Source organism: Dasypus novemcinctus, chromosome 20, assembly GCF_030445035.2.
Source record: "Dasypus novemcinctus isolate mDasNov1 chromosome 20, mDasNov1.1.hap2, whole genome shotgun sequence".
Lineage (NCBI taxonomy): Eukaryota > Metazoa > Chordata > Mammalia > Cingulata > Dasypodidae > Dasypus > Dasypus novemcinctus.
In genome coordinates this window covers 20567276-20584290 of record NC_080692.1, presented here as the reverse complement: position 1 = coordinate 20584290, position 17015 = coordinate 20567276, and the positions used below count along the sequence as shown (strand labels likewise).

Sequence of the window (17015 nt, the reverse complement as noted above, 5' to 3'; positions counted from 1 at the left end):
AACTGAGCAGGGCTGCTGCGTCCCCTGTGCTGCTGTTGGAAGATGCAGCTTTGGTCATGCCCAGAGACCATCCCCCACAGGCTGGCAGGGTCTTAGCATGATCATCATGCACTTAGTCTAGGCTGCAGCTTTGCAGGCCTGGAGAGCCATTTATTAGGCTACCTAACCTGACGTCCTCAGAGTGCAGGGGAACTGACTCACCAGAAACAAATCCAGAAGAGCCTGATGTATTACAGCAGACACCACTTTGCTAATTCACAATGGGAAGCAGCGCTGGTAAAAGGATACTTGTGTTTGCTGATCACTAAAGAACTTAAAATATGAGAGTCCCTTTTTTCAGGAGTGGAGGGACAAGAACCCAATAATTTTTGTAGACTTCTAGGTTGGAAAGAGAGACAGTGGTGAAGAGGTGGCAAAGGAGTGTGCTGGGCTAGAAGATGAATTCAGGGAAGCTTCAAGGAAGCGCTAAAATGTAGAGCAGTTACCGGCATAGACAAGAAAATTCAGATCCAGGTTCATGCCTGGGTTGGCTGCTTACAAACTCTGTGGCCCTGGTTGTATTACTTAAGCTTTCTAATCCTCAGTTTACTCAGCTGTAAAATGGGAACAGCAGGAGCACCTACCTCTTCGGGCGGCTGGGAGGATCCCATGAGCTGATGCATGGAAAGGGGTCTGGTATGGAGCAAGCCCTCGAGAAGAGTTAGGTATTTTTAAAGCAGCATTTTCAGGAGCGGCGTGGGAGCAATCAGGAGAGGTCTAGAAACTCAGGTTCAGTGGGAAATGTCTACGGAGGATGGGCGGACTGCTTCAGGAGTTGGGGTCCCGGTGGGAGGACCCTGGCATGGCCAGCGGGAGGGGACACACCGCCTTGCCTGTTGTCGAGTCATTGAACCCCTGGTCAATGGAGAGGGGGCCCAGCCCCTCCTTTGGGCGGCCGGTGAAGGGCGTGGAGGAGGAGGAAGCACTTCAGAGGTTTCCGCTCAAGCTCAGCCTGTGACATCCCGAGTGTTGTCGGGAAAGAACCCAATATGCCAAACAGACAGAGGTCCTGAGAACCGAGGGACCAATTTGGGGAAGCGCTCAGAGAAGCCCAAGGCCCCACTGAATATCAGTCAGGCAAGCCCAGCAGGCGCCAGGGATTTTCTAGAAGAGGAAATGATTTCATCCGGCACCAGGTTGTCACTGCACGAGCTGGAAGGGGATTAAGAGCAGAGGCATTTTATTGGGAAAATCTTCTTGCCAGCGGACAGTGGTTCTACCTGCTCTCCTGAGAGGAGGAGACGGCTGAACTCCAGCGGGGAGAGCTCCCGCCTGGGTGGGAGCTCCCCGAGTCGGCACCTCGAAAGCTGCTTCCCACGGGCGATGGGTCTGTGGAGCCCAGGCCCACCCTCGCCCAGGTCTGAGCAGATGTTCCCTCGTCATGATCACTGCAGCATCTCCCTTGATGCTTTCAGAGATGCCCCGTGCCTCTCCCAAGGCATGTGGGGGGCCGCATGGCCATGCTGGCACAGCAAGCTTCGGAGTGGCTTCTTCGGCAGCCGGGCAGGGAAGAGTGAAGCTAGACGCTCACTCAGCGTCCTTCTCAGGACTTCCAGGAGGAAAGCTGGAGATGAGAAAGGTGACTCTAGAGAAGCTGGCTCCATAGTAACAGGAGAGATGTCCAGAGCCACCCTACAGGTGTCCTCCCAGGCCACCTCTTGGGTCACAGGACTCCTGTGCTCCGCGAGCACGCACCTGGCCCCCGCAGGCATCTGTCGCCTTCAGAGTCCTTTCCCCTTTGGCACGTGGTGAAACTGAGCCTGTGCAGGGCTGGGACGTTGTTCCTCCCGGGAAATGGCTGAGGACTGAAGAAAGGTCTGCTCTGCCGGGGTGGGGGGAGGGCTGACCTGGGCTGACACAGGAGGAAGATGAAATGACTTTACAGCCAAGAGCGTGGGCTCATGTGCTGCGGGGGCGCACGCCCTGCCTCCAGGCTGGGCCGGTTTGTGCAGGCACCGTGAGAGGGCTCTGCAGGGACACCCAAGCAGGACAAGGCCAGGGCCCTGTGCTCCAGGGAGCAATCAGCTGTGAGTGAGGAGCTGGGAAGCCTGAGAGGTCCAGGTCAAGGGACGGAAGCAGCAAGCAGATGCCAGAGGCTTTAGGTATTACCTATGTATTAATTCATAGATTACTACATTATCTGTATTAATGTATTAATACATTATCTCATTAACTCCCCAGCGCAGTCATGTAGTAGGTATTCCTACTTTACACATGAGGAATCAGGCTCAGAGAAATTAAGGAACTAGCCCAAGGCTGCACAGCTAGTGAGCGGTGGGATTTTAATCACGGTCGGTCAGTCTAGTTCTAAACCTCACACTTGTTACACTCTGCTCCCTCCCAGTCCTTAAGCTTCTCTTGGCATCTCTAACCCGGAGCCTCACCATCCTGAGAAGTCCAGGACTTCTCCATTTAAAAAACACTAGCACAAAACACCAAGAACATTAAAAAATCACAGTTTAAGTGAAAGAATTGCTTTTTATTCTGAAATGCCTTCCTATTTTTCCATATTCTTTTAATTAACTATAGGAAAAGTTAATGGTTGTTTTGTTTTTTATTTTCATATTCAACAAAATAAAATACTAGAAATCCTAAATACATACATGCATGCATACATACATATATATACACACACTTCTTATGTAGGACTTACTGGGCATTTTACAAATATTACACCCTTAATTCTCATAGCAACTCATTTTGTAGAGAGGAAAGTGAGGCACAAGGGGCTGAAGCGAGTTGCCCAGGGACCCCAGCGAGTAAGTGGCAGAGCTGGTATTCAGGTGTGTGCCGTTAGGAGCTGAGGCTGTACCTGCTCTAATCCTGCCTCTCATTGCTCATTGGCTGATGCTGCCTGCACCTCATTTTCTTCCTCTTCTCGGGCTCCCCAAAGGCACTCATATTCCGGGCCGGCGCCCAGCTGGTTCACAGCTGACACTTGGGGTGCCCCCAGCTCAGCACCATCTGGCACTTCGTGAGCACCTCCCGGCCCCACCAGATGCCTCCTCGTTGTTCCTCCTGACGGTCATGATGTCGCCCTCGGAAGCGGTCACACATTAGGCTACAAGCGGCCCGGGGGTTGGGGTGGGAGCTCTGCTTTAACTTCCCCGCTGCTAAAACAAATACCCTGCAGTGGGTTGGCTTAAACAATCGGAATTCATCGGCTCACAGTCTTGAGGCTGGGAGAAGTCCGACATCGAGGCATCAGCAAGGCGATCTTTCTCCCAGAAGTCGGTGGCATTCTGGGGCCGGCTGCCGGCGAGCCTTGGTGCTTGGCTTTTCTGGGCCATGGCCGCGCCACGGTGGCCTCTCCCAGCCACCAGCCTTCCCTCTGCCTATGCAGGGCTCCCCCAGCCCGGGTTAAAGCCCCGCCTGATGCAGCGGGGCCACACTTAACCGAAGTCACGTCTCCAAGAGCTCTTCTCCACCAGGTCCATGCCCACCAGAACCAGGACCAAAATCGTGTCCAGACGGGGGCCGCAATTCCATCCAGCACAGCCTTGAGGGCGAACCCCGTGTTCTTCTCTAGCTTTCTTCCTTGCTGTACCAGGGGGTCCCAGCCGCTGAGGCACAGCCCGGCCATGGCCAGGTCCTTGCTGTCCCCCAGTCCTGGCAGCACAGAGTTACAAGGACCATCCGGCCCGGGAGACGGTTCCCTGACTCCTTCCAAGACCCCCGAATGTTTCTGAGCCTCCCCCGTGAGGCGTGTTATGCAAATGGTGCTCTTGAGAGGCGGCCTCGATTGGCTGTGTAGAGACAAGGAAGAAACTCCTCCGTCGTGGACAGCGAGGGAGCAATCAACACGAATTCAGGACGGGGACGCGGAGGAGGAGGGAGAGAGCACGTGGCTCTGCCAGGTTTCTGACGAGCCGTTGCTCGAGCTGGATATACGTGGATATTTTTCTTTGAACCTCACATATATGTAATATATATTTTTACACATATAAAATAGTTCTAGTAAAAGAAAAGCATTAAGTGGAAGCCAGGACTCACTAGCCTGTGCGTGGGAAGTGCTGCCAGTACAGCTGAGAAGACTCCAGGTCGTGTGCTCGGGGTGGAGGAGCTGGGTGCGAGGGGGGTGGAGGAAGGACCGTCTGGCAGGGGTGACAGGGCGGGCAGACCTGTGGGGAGGAAGCCAAGCTGTGCCAGGTGCACGGCGAGCTCCTTGTATTTGTGGAATTGCGTGCTGTGAGTCGGGGGCCAGCCAGGGAGGACGCTCTCAGGAGGTGATGGTGGTACCGGCTCCGCGCCTATTTATGAGAAAATAAAATCCTCACACACAAAAAACATTAGGCACCGGGATGGCATTAGCGAGGGTGGCCCCGCGCGTGGGCCTGTGGGGGCAGCGTCCTGAGGAGGCTAACGCACAGGGCCAGGCGCGGCCTCCTGGGGGTCGTCAGGTGCCGGCCGGGGGTGTGGGCGTCCACCTTCGAGGTCAGGAGAGAGTCTGAATGTCTTGCTTCCGTGACCCGCCTGGCACCGGGGCCCCCAGGTCCTGCGGGGGTGGGCAGGGCCCGGCCCGGAGAAGTGGCGGTGGCTCCTTTGACAGGAGGCCCCTAGAGGCCAACCCCACAGACCGGCACCTTTCAGATGAGCTGTGAGGCCAAAGCCTGGAGTCTCCGAGGAGCCGACAAGGAGAGAAAATAACTTACCTGCTCAGGGCCAGTGGGAGAGGGAGGGAGAGCGCCTGTCACAGCCTGTGAAGTCTGGGCGGCGTGGGGAAGTGGCCGCGCCTGGCAGCCACATCTGCCCTCCTCCAGGGGCTTCTATTCTGAGACCGGCTTCCGGCTTGGGTGATGGAGGTCAAGGAGCGGTGGACAGGGGTGGGGGAGAGGCTTGTTTGGATTAAATGACATAAGAAAGGCAGGGAGGGGCTGCTGCTGTGCTGTCAGGTGTTGGGGGCCGGGGGCCGCTGGCCTGGGGGCATGAGCCAGGATGGTGCCATGTGGGCCTGGGGGCCACTCAAGGCCGAGGGGAGACAGGAGGCCGGGCCTCGCCTGCCTCCCCAAGGCCAAAGCCTCGCATCCAAACTTCCTATTTCATGAGGAGGAAACAAGGTCCAGAGAGCAGTCCTGCCCGGTCTTGTCCGGGGCCCTCTCCACCCCCGGGCCGGGTTTTCCTAGCCTGTTCTCTGAAGCAGTGTGGCGGGAATCTGTCTCTTGCGCTAATCCTGGCCTCCCTTTCTCCTCGACCCTTCCCCGGAGCTCTCTGGGGACCCCGGGAAGAAGCCTGGTTTCCTTGCTCAGTGACACGTTATGACGACTGAGATGGCTGGCTTGATTCAGTGAAGGGGGAGAAAGAAGTGTTGTAATAAACGCTGAGAAATCTTGAGGGGATGTGAGGCACAGCGTTGAGGTTCTCGTCGGGAAAACGCCTAGTCCAGGGCCGCTTTAAGCATGACTGACCCAGAACAAACGGTGGATGGGGAGTGAGTATAGAAGAGGAAGGGAGATGGGCTTTAAAGAAGAAGAACGGCTGAGAAGTCCGGGGGCTCTGGGAGGGTCTAGCTCGGGCACCTGCACAGGCTCTCTGGAGGAACCTTCCAGCCTGAACCTTTGACCTTGCAAGGACTCCCAGCAAGGTTTCTAGGGCACAAGGTTTCCATTGCATAAGACCTCCGCCACCGTCCGCAGCTGCTGTCACCTCGGGGCCGTGCCTCTAAGTCATCCTCGTTCCTTTCTCCCACTTTCGGGCCAACGGCTGCCACCCAAGCCAGTCTCTGGTAGGAGAGCAGCACCTCCCCTTTCTGGGGTCCTCCTCTCACCAAGCGCCACCCCAGGCTCTTGCCAGGCTCTCCTCAGTTGGTCCCGTCCCTTCAAGCTCCCGGCAGTGGGCAGCATCACCTGCCAGGGTCTGTCCTGAGCCAGCTCCCTGGCAGCCATCCTGCCAGTAGAAAGGCCGTCTTTCCCATTGCCACGGCCACGCCAATCTGTGAGGTGCTTTCAGCTTCATCGCTCTCCTGTACAGGAGATATTTGAATCCCCGTTTTGCAGATGAGAAAGCTGAGGTGCAGAAAAGCTGGGAGACTTGCTCAAGATTGCCCACCTGGGAAGGTGCAGAACCAGGGTCCTCACTCCACTCCAGCTCTCTTACATTTGAAAAGGATTCCATGAGTGTTAAGGATAGTGGTGACCAGTCTCTGGAAAGTTCTGTGCTGTATGGTACCCAACCATTTTCTTTGTGTGCCCAGAGCTGTCCACAGCCCTTAGCAAATTCTTTGTCAATGAAGATACTCAATGGCTATCTATCAGGGTGTTCTTGGCCTGGCACCCAGGGAGCCTGTAAAACCCCCAAATGTAAGGGTAATATTTGGCATGTATAAAATAATGCACATTTTCCTAGAAAGAGCCCAGAGCTCTTATCAAAGGTGTCTGGAACCCCAGAAAAGGTCCTTAGGTCTGGGGACAGGGAGACCATGGTAACCCTCACTATCAAGAAATAGGAAAGAAAAAGAAGGTTGGGATCCATTGCACTCTGGGTTCTCCAGGAAGCAAACGTTAAGTTCAGTGTGCCGGTGTTTTCTAGGGAGTGTCCTTGGGATTAATATTTGTGGAAGTGAGGCCAGGGAAGCCACATGGGACCCAGAGAGATGTGGAACTGTGATGAGCAGTCTCGCCAGTCCCTCAGTGAGCTCTGGAGCGAGAATGACCAATCCAAATTGCCCCATGTTGTGTGGAAGTGGCTAGAGTTTTATATTTCCAACTCAGTCAATGGATGTGGGCAACTCTGGGAAGAGTGTGCCCTTGCCCACATAGCTCTTTGCAGTGGAGATAATCCTTGATGGGGCTGATGGGGCTGAGAGCTGAGGGCAGTGTCCAAAATCACTCCCAGCGGCTGGACAAGAAGTCCTTCCTTGAAGGAGGACCTGGGCGGTGAGTCAGATCTCTGCCCTTGGGAAAGTAGTGGTGATTAAATGCTACCCATTCATCTGCCCTTCTAACATTTATTAAACATGTCCCATGAGCCAAGCCACTGTGATAAGCACCTGTGATCAAAAGGTGTACATGACACAATCTGGTGAGGGACAGATGGATCAACAATTAGAGAACAAAGTGGTCACTGCCAAAATAGAGGCAAGTGCCAAGAATCATCCAAGCACATAGGAGGGCGGGCTTGACTCTTCCTGGGGACAGTGAGTGACAAGACAGAGTGAAGAGTAGGTGGAAGGGTAGGAGCCGTGGAGAGAAGGCGTTTCAGGCAGAAGGCATGGTGCAGAGGCATGGTGGCTGAGGGCATGTGGCAGATTTGGGGAGAGTTTTAGTGTGGACAGAGTGAAAGGTCACTGGGTGGGGATGAGGCTGGAAAGGAAGGTTGGGGTAAGATTGTGCATGGTCTGCAATGCCACATGGGTCGGGCTTTATCCCACCTGTACTGGGGAGTCACTGATGGTCTTTGAGCATTTTAAGGAAGTCGGCTCTGAGGGAGGAGATAATAGACAGTCTGGAGTGGTCACTGGAACCTCAGAGGAGTCACATATGTGCCAGGACCAGGTACCCTCCAGGCATGCATCCCGCTGAGCACAAGCCAGCTTCCCACGTGGGTGGTCCTCCTCGGATGTGATGTTCATTTCCATCATGTGGGTCATTTTGGTATTGGTGTTCCTCTGAGCAACTGCTCATTCCCCCAATTTCTCAAAGTCTTTTCTAGCATATTCAAATCTTGTATTCCCATTCATTAATAACCTCCACTGATGACCTGGGCCCCTGTGTATCACACTAATGTATGTGTATCAGCCTAATGTCAAGTGCACACAATCAAAACCTCCTAAGAACCCCCTCCTTTTTGTGTCACCTATGCTCTATTTTTTGCCTTCTTAACTGGGTGCGCCAACCAAGCCTTGTGGCCAGCATCTCCTATATACCAGCAGTGACGCTAGGTTTCTCCAGGCCATTTGGCTGCCAGCCAAGGAAACTGTTCCTGCAGTTGGATATGGAGCCCAAGAAAGCTAAGATCACCAAGATCCCCCTCCAGGAGCTCAGGGGAGGCTCCTACTAGCAAGTGAATCCCACCTACATCATTCCTGTCCAAATGTCAGGCTGCCAGACATCTGTCCCACTAAGGATGGCAGCTTCATAATGTGGGGTCAACCCAGCAAACTCTGGAAGCTGAATGGACACAGCCTGTGTCCTAGGAGGCACGATGTTCTTGGGCTTCCAGCTCCATAAGAGAAAATGAATTGACGTCAGTGGTCTCTACAGTGAAGTAGATGGTCCTTCTGGCTGTGATATCCTGTGATGAAGATTCTAGCCTCTTTCCTTGGACCATTTTAATAGATGGAGTGCAGAGAGGGCAATGGAGGCCGAACATTCTGTTGGGACTCAGCCACCGAGCAGAGGTTCTGAGCACTCAGGATTCCACTGCTCCCTGGCAAGATGCCCAAAGCATAAATCCATACCACAGGCACTGGACACATGCACATGCAGAGAAGGCCCCACACTGTGCTGGGAAAAACCATGGGGCCTGCCTGTAAGTGCAGGTTCATCCGAGATTATGGATCCCATGACTTGGTGACCACCAAGAGTACACTGCCTTGTTGGATGGAGAGCAGGGGTGGAAGCACTGAGGTAGCAAGTCCATCTTCATTCCTCTCCCTAGACATCTGGAGAGTCAGTCTGACAGACTGGGAAAGGCCCCATTGTTTCTGGTTTGTGAAGGCTGACCAGAAGGCTAGATGTTGAATTCCACTTTGGAATTCTCCATGTCATTTTTCTGGGAATTCCCTTTACAACTTTCTGCTGCAGGTCTCCAGCTCAGAAAGCAACCACCGCCACCATCGCCATTTATCAAGGGCTACTTTGTGCAAGGTCTCATGTGAGGGGCTTTGCAGATTTATTTATTCTTCACAGCAACCTTGCAAAGTAGCTTTCAGGATGTCCATTTAAAGGTGAGAGGAAGAAAAACAGCCACAAAGCAGATGGGTGGCTTTTCCAAGGTCACACAGTAAGTGGCCGAGCCAGGATTCTAATCCGGGTCCCCCTGACACCAAAGCCCATGCTCTCTGCCTTCCACTGTAAGGCCTTAAACTTTACAATTGGTGAGAACAGTCCTGAGTTTCCACGGCAACCTTCTGCCACGCACATCTGTAGGGAAGTCTAGGGAAAGAAGGCAAGAACAGGGTCCTCCTTCCACCGTCTCAGGTCCCTGGACACATAGGTGGACACAGGAAGTTGGTTCCATGAGCCAGAGAGCTTGGGACCTTGGGGCTACTGGGCCTTGGTGGACTGGCCTCCCTGCACAGGAATCCAAACTCCCAGGATGCACAGGTGAGGAAACTGGGGCCGAGCCGAAGGATGTGAATTGCCCAAAGCCACAGAGGTTAGAAACATTGTGTGTGTGTGTGTGTGTGTGTGTGTGTGTTGGGGAAAGTGGTGGGGATGTCTCCTAATTCCTGGCTCCTGTTAAATGAGTTCAGGTGAGAAAGACTTGGAGCCTCTGTCTTCCTCCAGAGTGGTGGTCCACAAGATAAGGCTTTATTTTATTTGTTTTGGTTTAATGCAAGTCGTTTATTTGGGACAAGATATCCCAAGAAGAGCCTATAGGGAAGTGGGGCAGTGAAACATAGCCGAGAAGAAAGGTAATATGGGGCCCATTGATGAAAAGGTCGCTGCTCTGCGAAACTGGGACTCAGTCCCACTGGGGACTTTTGGGAGATGGTTTAGAAAGAAGCGCCTCGGATTGGCCTCACTCTAGCGATGGGGAACTTGGAGTATTTACCCACTAGCCCCTGTCATCATTGGCTGAGTGCTGCTATGGAGGGGTGTCAACTCCCCAGCACTCTTTCCAAGCTCACTCTAGGATCAAAGAAAGCAAAGGGCTATTACTCAAGGAGTCTTGTTTGTCTAAGTAGCCATGGGTTCACTACAGAGTGTTGACAATCATTTGGGTAAGGAGGCCCTGGGCATCAGTGCCAAGGACAGCCTGGAGAAGAAACTGGTGAGACAGAAGGCTGCTCTCTAAGGACAGCACTCAGTGCTCTAGGAGATAGAGCAGGGAAAGCTGGAGTGGTTCAGGAAGGCTTCGTGGAGGAGGTGGCTTAGAGGCTGGCTGGGGAGAGTGCACCCTGAGTGACCGAGGCAGCCTGGAGAGTGGCAGCTCCAGCCAGCAAGCTTTCCTCTTGGAGTAGGCAGGGCTCCGCAGAGCCGGGGAGGAAGAGCTGCTTCCCTGACCCAGCCTAGCGGGAACCCTCCTCTCTGCAGACCCAGCCCCAAGAAGCGGGTGCCCACCCACCCTGGGGGGGCATTAGCGTCGCTGCCTCCCCGAGACCCATTTGGCCAGCCTGAAGGTGGACCAGCTACCTAAGCCAAGGGCCCGGGAGCCAGCCGGCTGATAATCAGGAGTTAACCCACCAACAGCCACGACCATGAGCCAGGCACTGTTTCGAGAATTTTAACTACTTTAAGCCTCCCGATATCCTCTGAGGTAGGTACTACGATTATGCCCATTTTACAGATGGGAAACTTGAGGTGCCGTGAGATGAAGTGGCCTGTTCAGAGCCCCACAGCTAACGAGAGGCAGAGTCTGGACTTGGTCCCAGGCTGGCTTCCCTTAACCACTCGGCTCTACTGCTCAGAGCCCAGAGGTCCATGAGTTCTGGCCACAGCTGCTCCTACCCTCGCCTGGGATACCCCACTCCCAGCTCAGAGTCTCCTTCGTGCCCCACGCCCTTGCCTGGGTCTCTCCTCTGCCCCGATAGCTCCTCTCTGGAGGCGACAGCAGGAGCCACCCCACCAGAGGGGCCCATCGCCCGAAAGCCGAGCCAGAGTGTCCCCACCTCCCCCCCAACCCCCGCACCCACATGCACCCCATCCCCCTCTCCCCCAACCGAGCACCGTTGCCTTTTGTTCACAGTGACGGCTCCTGCGCCCAGGCCGGTGGGGGCATGGAGGACTCCGCGGTGGCAGCGGCGGCGGCAGCCGGCAGACCCAGTGCCCATGCCCCGAAGGCTCAAGCCCCGGAGCTGCAGCAGGAGGAGGAGCGGCCGGGGGCGGGGGCTGCCTCCCCCAGGGCCGGCCCCCGCCGCGCGGCCTCCCCGGGCCCGCAGCAGCCTGCCCTGGCGACGGCGCTCTGCTCCCACGCCCCTGCCGCCGCCGATTACGAGCTCTCCCTTGACCTAAAGAATAAACAGGTACCCAGGGCCTCCGAGGGGGGCGGGGAGGGTGGCGAAGGGGCCCTGCCTTTGGGAGCCCTCCGAGGTACCAGGGATCGCCCCATCCGGGCCCGCCCCACTGCGGCCACACCTCTTTTGCCACTAGTTCTCCCAGCTGGACCCCTTGTAGCCCAGTCCCTCCCACAAGGACAGGCCACTCCCTAATTCCCATTCGGAGCCTTTCCCGCAGCTCTTGCGATGCCAGGCCCCTGGGTAGTGCTTCCCGCAGCTCTGCTTTTCTCGGAACGTGCAGGAAGCCTAAACTGGTCCACAGCGGCTAGGCCAGTGGCCCATTTGTCTCTGGGGAAGTCCCAGCTCTAATTGCAGCTAAGAAGGGACAGCCCAGGTCATATGCCCATTCCAGGTGGGGGCCCCATGTCAAGGGGGCTCCACTGAGCGGCAAGGACAGTGGTTTCTCTCAGCAGACTTAGAATTCCCAAAATTAATCCTGATTGGGGAAATCTAAGGCTCTTCTCTTGGGGACCAAATTCACCGAGGGACCTTAGGCCCCCATCTTCCATTCTGTGAAGCAGGAAGGGAAAGTGGTCAGTCACGGGGTCCCCACTGAACCCAAAAGAAAAGACAGCACCAGGGTTTGGCTTGGTGCATACTTAAGAAACTGAAAAGAATGCCTGTGTGTGTGAGTGTGTTTGTGTACATATGCATGCAGAGAAAGATGAGACACTGTTGAGAAAGAGCTTTGAACTTAGCGACATAGGCACGGGGTCCAATCCTTTTCTTCCTTTAATTAACTCTGTGACTTTGGGAATACCAGTTAAGCACTCTGGGCATTGGTTTCCTAATCAGAAAAATTGAGAATTAGATCTTAAATTGCCTCCGAGGTCCCATCTGGCTCTAAAATGTGTATATTGTAAAGAACCATTCTTAACACATATCAGATAAGGGGTTAACTATCCAGAATATATTTCTTTAAAACCTTTCAACTCGATAGCAAAAAGACAACCCAATTTAAAAATGGGCAAAAGACTCGAATAGATATTTCTACAAACAGGATATACCAATGGCCAAAAAGTACAGGAAAAGATGCTCAACATTAACCATTAGGAAAACACAGATCAAAACCTAATAAGATATCATTTCACGCCCACCACAATGGCTACTATTCAGAGAATGGGAGATTACAAGTGTTGGAGAGGACGTGGAGAAGCAGGAATGCTCATTTATTCCTGGTGGGAGTGTAAAATGGTGCAGTGGTTGTGGAAGACAGTTCCTCAGAAAGCTAAGTATAGAACTGCCATATGAACTGGCAATCCCACTTGTAGGTTTATACCAGACAAACTGAAAGCAGGAACTCAAACAGATATTTTCACACTGATGTTTTGGCAGCATTATTCACAATTGCCGAAAGTTGGAAGTAACCAACTGGTCCATCAACCAATGAATAAGTAAACAAATTGTGGAATAGACGTACCATGGAATATTACTCAGCCATAAAAAGAATGAAGTCCCGATACATGCAACAACATGGATGAACCTTGAAGACATCGTGTTGAGTGAAATAAGCCAGACACAAAAAGACAAATATTGTATGATTTCACTGACACGAAATAATTAGAATAATAAAACTCGTAGAGTCAGAATCTAGAATACAGTTTACCCAGGGGATGGGGTGAGGGTAGGGAATAGGGAGTTAGGGCTTAAAATGTACAGTTTCTACTTGAGACAATGGGACATTTTTGGTAATGGATGGTGGTGATGGTAGCACAACATTGTGGATGTAATTAACAACACTGAATAAGATATCTGAACGTAGTTAAAAGGGGGAAATTTTAGGTTGTTTACATGTGACTAGAATAATTTTTTAAAATTCATGTAACTGCACAACACAGTGACCCCTAAGTTAAATCATGGACTACAGTTAATAGTACAGTTATAAAAATGTGCTTTCATCGATTGTAACAAATGTACCACGCCACTGCAAGGAGTTAATAATAGAGTGCTATATGGGAATACTGTATTTTATGCATATTGTTCTGTAAACCCACAACTTCTCTTTAAAAAAACACAAAACTTTCCATTGGGGGGGAAGTGAGTGGGGAGGAACACTCATTCTTTAACCCAATAGACAAGGCGAACTTTGGGAAGGGAAGCAAACAGGAAGGCCGCTAAGACTTAGGCAAGCCAAACCACCCTTCTTTCTTTCTTTTGGTATGGATGCCAAGCTATCATCCTTGGTCAGTGCCCAGCTGTAGATGGTGCATCTGGTTTTCAACAGAAAGTATCTGACAAGCTCTTCCATGGTATCTGGGTGGACAAGATGGGAATATATGAATTGGGAGACAGGATAGTCAGGTGGATGTTCTCAGAGTTCTCAAAATGTGTTTAATTTTCTATCCATGCCAATTCCAGGGGAGTTGGGCGGGCGCTGTCCTTGGTCCTGTCCAGTTCAGCCCTTCTGACAAGGCAGTGTTGAATTTACCAAACTTTCTGATGACACAAAGCTAAAAAGTGACAGTTAATACCTTGATGATAGAGAGTCCAAGATTTTTAAAAAAAATCTCATCAGGCCAGAAAGACAGTTTAATGAGAAAAAAAAAAAAAAGCCACACTAATAAAATGGGGGTGGGGAGAGGTAACTAATGTTTTGCCCTTAGCTTTGAAAAGTCCAGGGCGCTGGTATAAGAAGGGGCAGGTTTGGTCCTGGGAGAAAGGGCTCAGCGCTTCAGTGGGTGAAGCAGCTGGGAGAACAGTGAGTTCAGCCTTCAGCGACCTTCACAGAAGGGTGAAAAGCCCTAACTAGGGAACAGCCGCCCATTGGCCCCACACCAGTGGATGGTCAAAGCCCGTCTGGACCCTGGGCTAAGTTCTGGGGGTGCATGTGAGATGAAAAATGAGAATCCTGAGGTTCCTGAAGAAGAGGAACTTCATGGGTTGGAGTCGTGTAGAATGAAAGCAAGTTTTAAAATATGAGGGAGGGGCTGGCATGTAAAAAAAGGACTAAATGTATATTCTATCATTCCAGGTGAAACCAGATGAAAGCTTTAATAATCAGAGCAGTTAAAAATATAGAATGTCCTGCTTGTGAGATTGTAAGGTGTCTGTTACTGGAACCCCAAGGCAGGGGCTGGATGACATTTGGTCAGGATGCGACAAGGGGGTCCAAGTTGGCCCAGATGAGATATCCTCTCCATTCCACACAGCTCTCTGCTCCTTGAGAACAGAGACCATCTCTTATTCATCTTGGTACCCTTCCCTAGCATCTAGCAGAGTGTCTTGGACATAGTAAGGGCTCACTGAGTGAATCTGTTTTGAGTAGCTATGCTGTGCAGAGCAACAAGGGAGTAAGGTACCAAGAAGGAAAACATGCCCCAAAGAGATTACAGTTCAATTGAGTATCCAGCCAAGAACATCAAAGAAAACTCTTGCTGTGGCTTGAGGCTGAGTTTAATTCTGAATGGTTGGGTGGGATATGCAGAGTGAGCAGGATTCTGGTTGATGCTGTGGACTGGTTTTCTTTTTGTTTTTGTTTTTCTTATATAGTGGGCATAATTTTAACAGGTGGTTTTGCACTCCGGGCCACTAGGAACTCTTGCTGAGTGAACCCATCCTTGGGAAGTAGTTTAGCTCCCCTGGCTCCTGGATCTCTTCAGGCCACACCTAGGCTGTGGGTGGGAAGAAGAGGGTGCTAGAGCAAGGTTATTGAAAACAGGGCACAATATACTAGAGACCGAGCTCCACTCTCTCTTCTGCCAGTGATCTGTGTGACCATGGACAAGTTGCTTAACTTCTCTGGGCCTCAGAAGCCTCAAATAACTCTTTGGGGCTTTGTACATGTTGTTCCTTTTGCCTCTCCTTCTAACGTCCTACGTCCCTCACCGCTCCTCCACTTGCACCTCGATTACTCCTCTTCCTCTTCTGGAAGCTTTCCTTGCACTCTCAAGGCTGCGTAGGGTGCCCTTTCTCAATGATGCCGCAGCACCTGGGCATTCCCCATCACAGCTCTTCAGCCCTGTAGCACCAGGACCTATTGAGCTGACTCTAGCTTGAAAGCAGGTCTGTGACTTACTCGTCATTATACCTCCAGGGCCAGCCACAGTGGGGAGGGGGTGGAGATGGACATTAAGCCTGGGGCCAGGACCTGCCTCTACCTTTAGGGGTCTTTTAGCTTCAGGATTTATGGTTCTAAGATCCTGTGGTCCCTGTTCATTGCCTAGACTCCTACAGCCTGGAAGGAGCACGGACAATCGTCTCCCCAAGCTGCCTTCCAGTCCAGAAACTCAGGCGTGTGCCCCTTGGCTCCTCCCTGACCCCCACGTCCACTCCATCGCTGGCCCATGGATGCTACTGTGCACTGTTTTTCAAATTCCACTCCCTCTGCCCCAGGCTAGGCCAAGCCACCCTCCTCTCTTGCCTGCATCCCCGGGGAGACCTCTTCCCGCAAACCTAATTCCTGCAGTGCAGCTGAGTCATCTTTATAAAGTGCAGATCTGATCATATTGTTTCCCTGAGCGAAAACCTCCAATGGCTCCCCATTGTCCAAAGGACAAAGGCCTCTGCAGCCCCCCACCTGCTACCAGACCCGGCAGCAGCCCCTCAGCCCCACTCGGGGCCACTCGGGGGCCCAGCCTTCTGTCCTATATGCGGTTCCCTGAATCTCCAAGCCAGCCCTTGCTTCAGAGCCTTCACGTATTTTATTTCTTTTGCTGGGGAGACCTCCCGCCTGTCACGCTGCCCCGGATGGTTCCCACTTGCACTGCAGATATCAGCTCCGGCGTCCTCCGTCTGGGTTTTGTGCTTTTACAAGTGCTTCCCCAGCTCACGCTGTGCCGCCCGGTAGCTGTCCTGGGACTCTCACAGACCGCCGAGCCCGATTGTCCGCTGAACCCTTCCAGGGCTGCCGTTCGTTTCATAGCCTGTGAAGAGCAAGCCACCCCCCGACATGCTCTAGGCGCTGCCCTGCTCTTGCCCACGGTGCTTTCTGCACCCAGCTCCATGCCTGGTGCCCAGGAAATGCTCGATATTGAATGAATACGTGAATGAATGAACAAAAACCAATGAATGGCAAGGCCCTGAGCGTCTCTGGACCTCGCCACCTGACTGGCCCCCTCCCCAGAACCCCTCAGCCCTCCGCTCTTGCAGTGACCCCTGGGGCAAAACCAAGGAGGGTGAGGAGGGAGCATCTCCCCCCTTTGAGGGGCCCTTGAGGCAAGGACATAGAGGGCCCAGGTGCAATTTCAGGTTCACCCGAGCTCTCTAGGGCGTTTGCCTCCTGCCTCTGCCGCTGTTGATGAGCTGACAGCTGGGGCACATTGGGCTGCCCAAATGGCGTAGCTCTCCATGCTGTCCACAGCCAGGGAGCAGAGGGCTCCTGGGTCAGCAGCGCCCCAAGGCAGGGTCCTGGCCGGAAGCCACGTTCCCCTGGAGAGCTGCCCCCTCCGCCAGCAGCTAGAGCTCCCGCAGCCCAGCCCCGGGTCCAGCCTCACCACGCACGCCGCCCCGGGGAGAGGCACTGGCTACATTTCCAAGTCACTCTCTCTCTCGGGGCCTCAGTTTCCTCATTTGTGAAAAGAGGGGTTGTCCCAGAGTGTCTGTAAGGCGCCTTCTGTCTCCCATGGTGAGATCCCCGCTGCGGGCAGCCTGCAGAGGACGGTGATGAAGGCAAGGCGCGCCAGGGGCTGTCCTCGGTCCCACTTCCTTCGTTTCAGTGAATGTAATCACAAAGCAGCTCTGTCCTGGGCCCCGTGCTGGGCCTGGGGACACCGTGGTCCCCAAGACACCGTCTCAATTCTCAAGTTGCTCCCAGGCCAGTGGTGGATGCTGACAGATAACCAGGACTAGCTAGTACTGACTGAGCACTCTGGGTTGGCCT

The 17015-nt window shown here is 53.1% G+C and overlaps 1 protein-coding gene across 5 annotated transcripts in view; it reads left to right on the top strand.

Annotated features, from left to right (window-relative positions):
• Window positions 1-17015, top strand: part of IQSEC3 (IQ motif and Sec7 domain ArfGEF 3) — a 108030-nt gene that overhangs the window by 44726 nt on the left and 46289 nt on the right. For 4 of the 5 annotated variants that reach the window (XM_058282579.2, XM_058282576.2, XM_058282578.2 and 1 more), the window contains exon 3: window positions 10888-11164. The exons of the other annotated variant lie outside the window; for it this stretch is intronic. In XM_058282579.2, the coding sequence (XP_058138562.1) occupies window positions 10888-11164 (277 nt within the window). The remainder of the gene's footprint in view (window positions 1-10887; window positions 11165-17015) is intronic. 5 annotated transcript variants of the gene reach the window in all.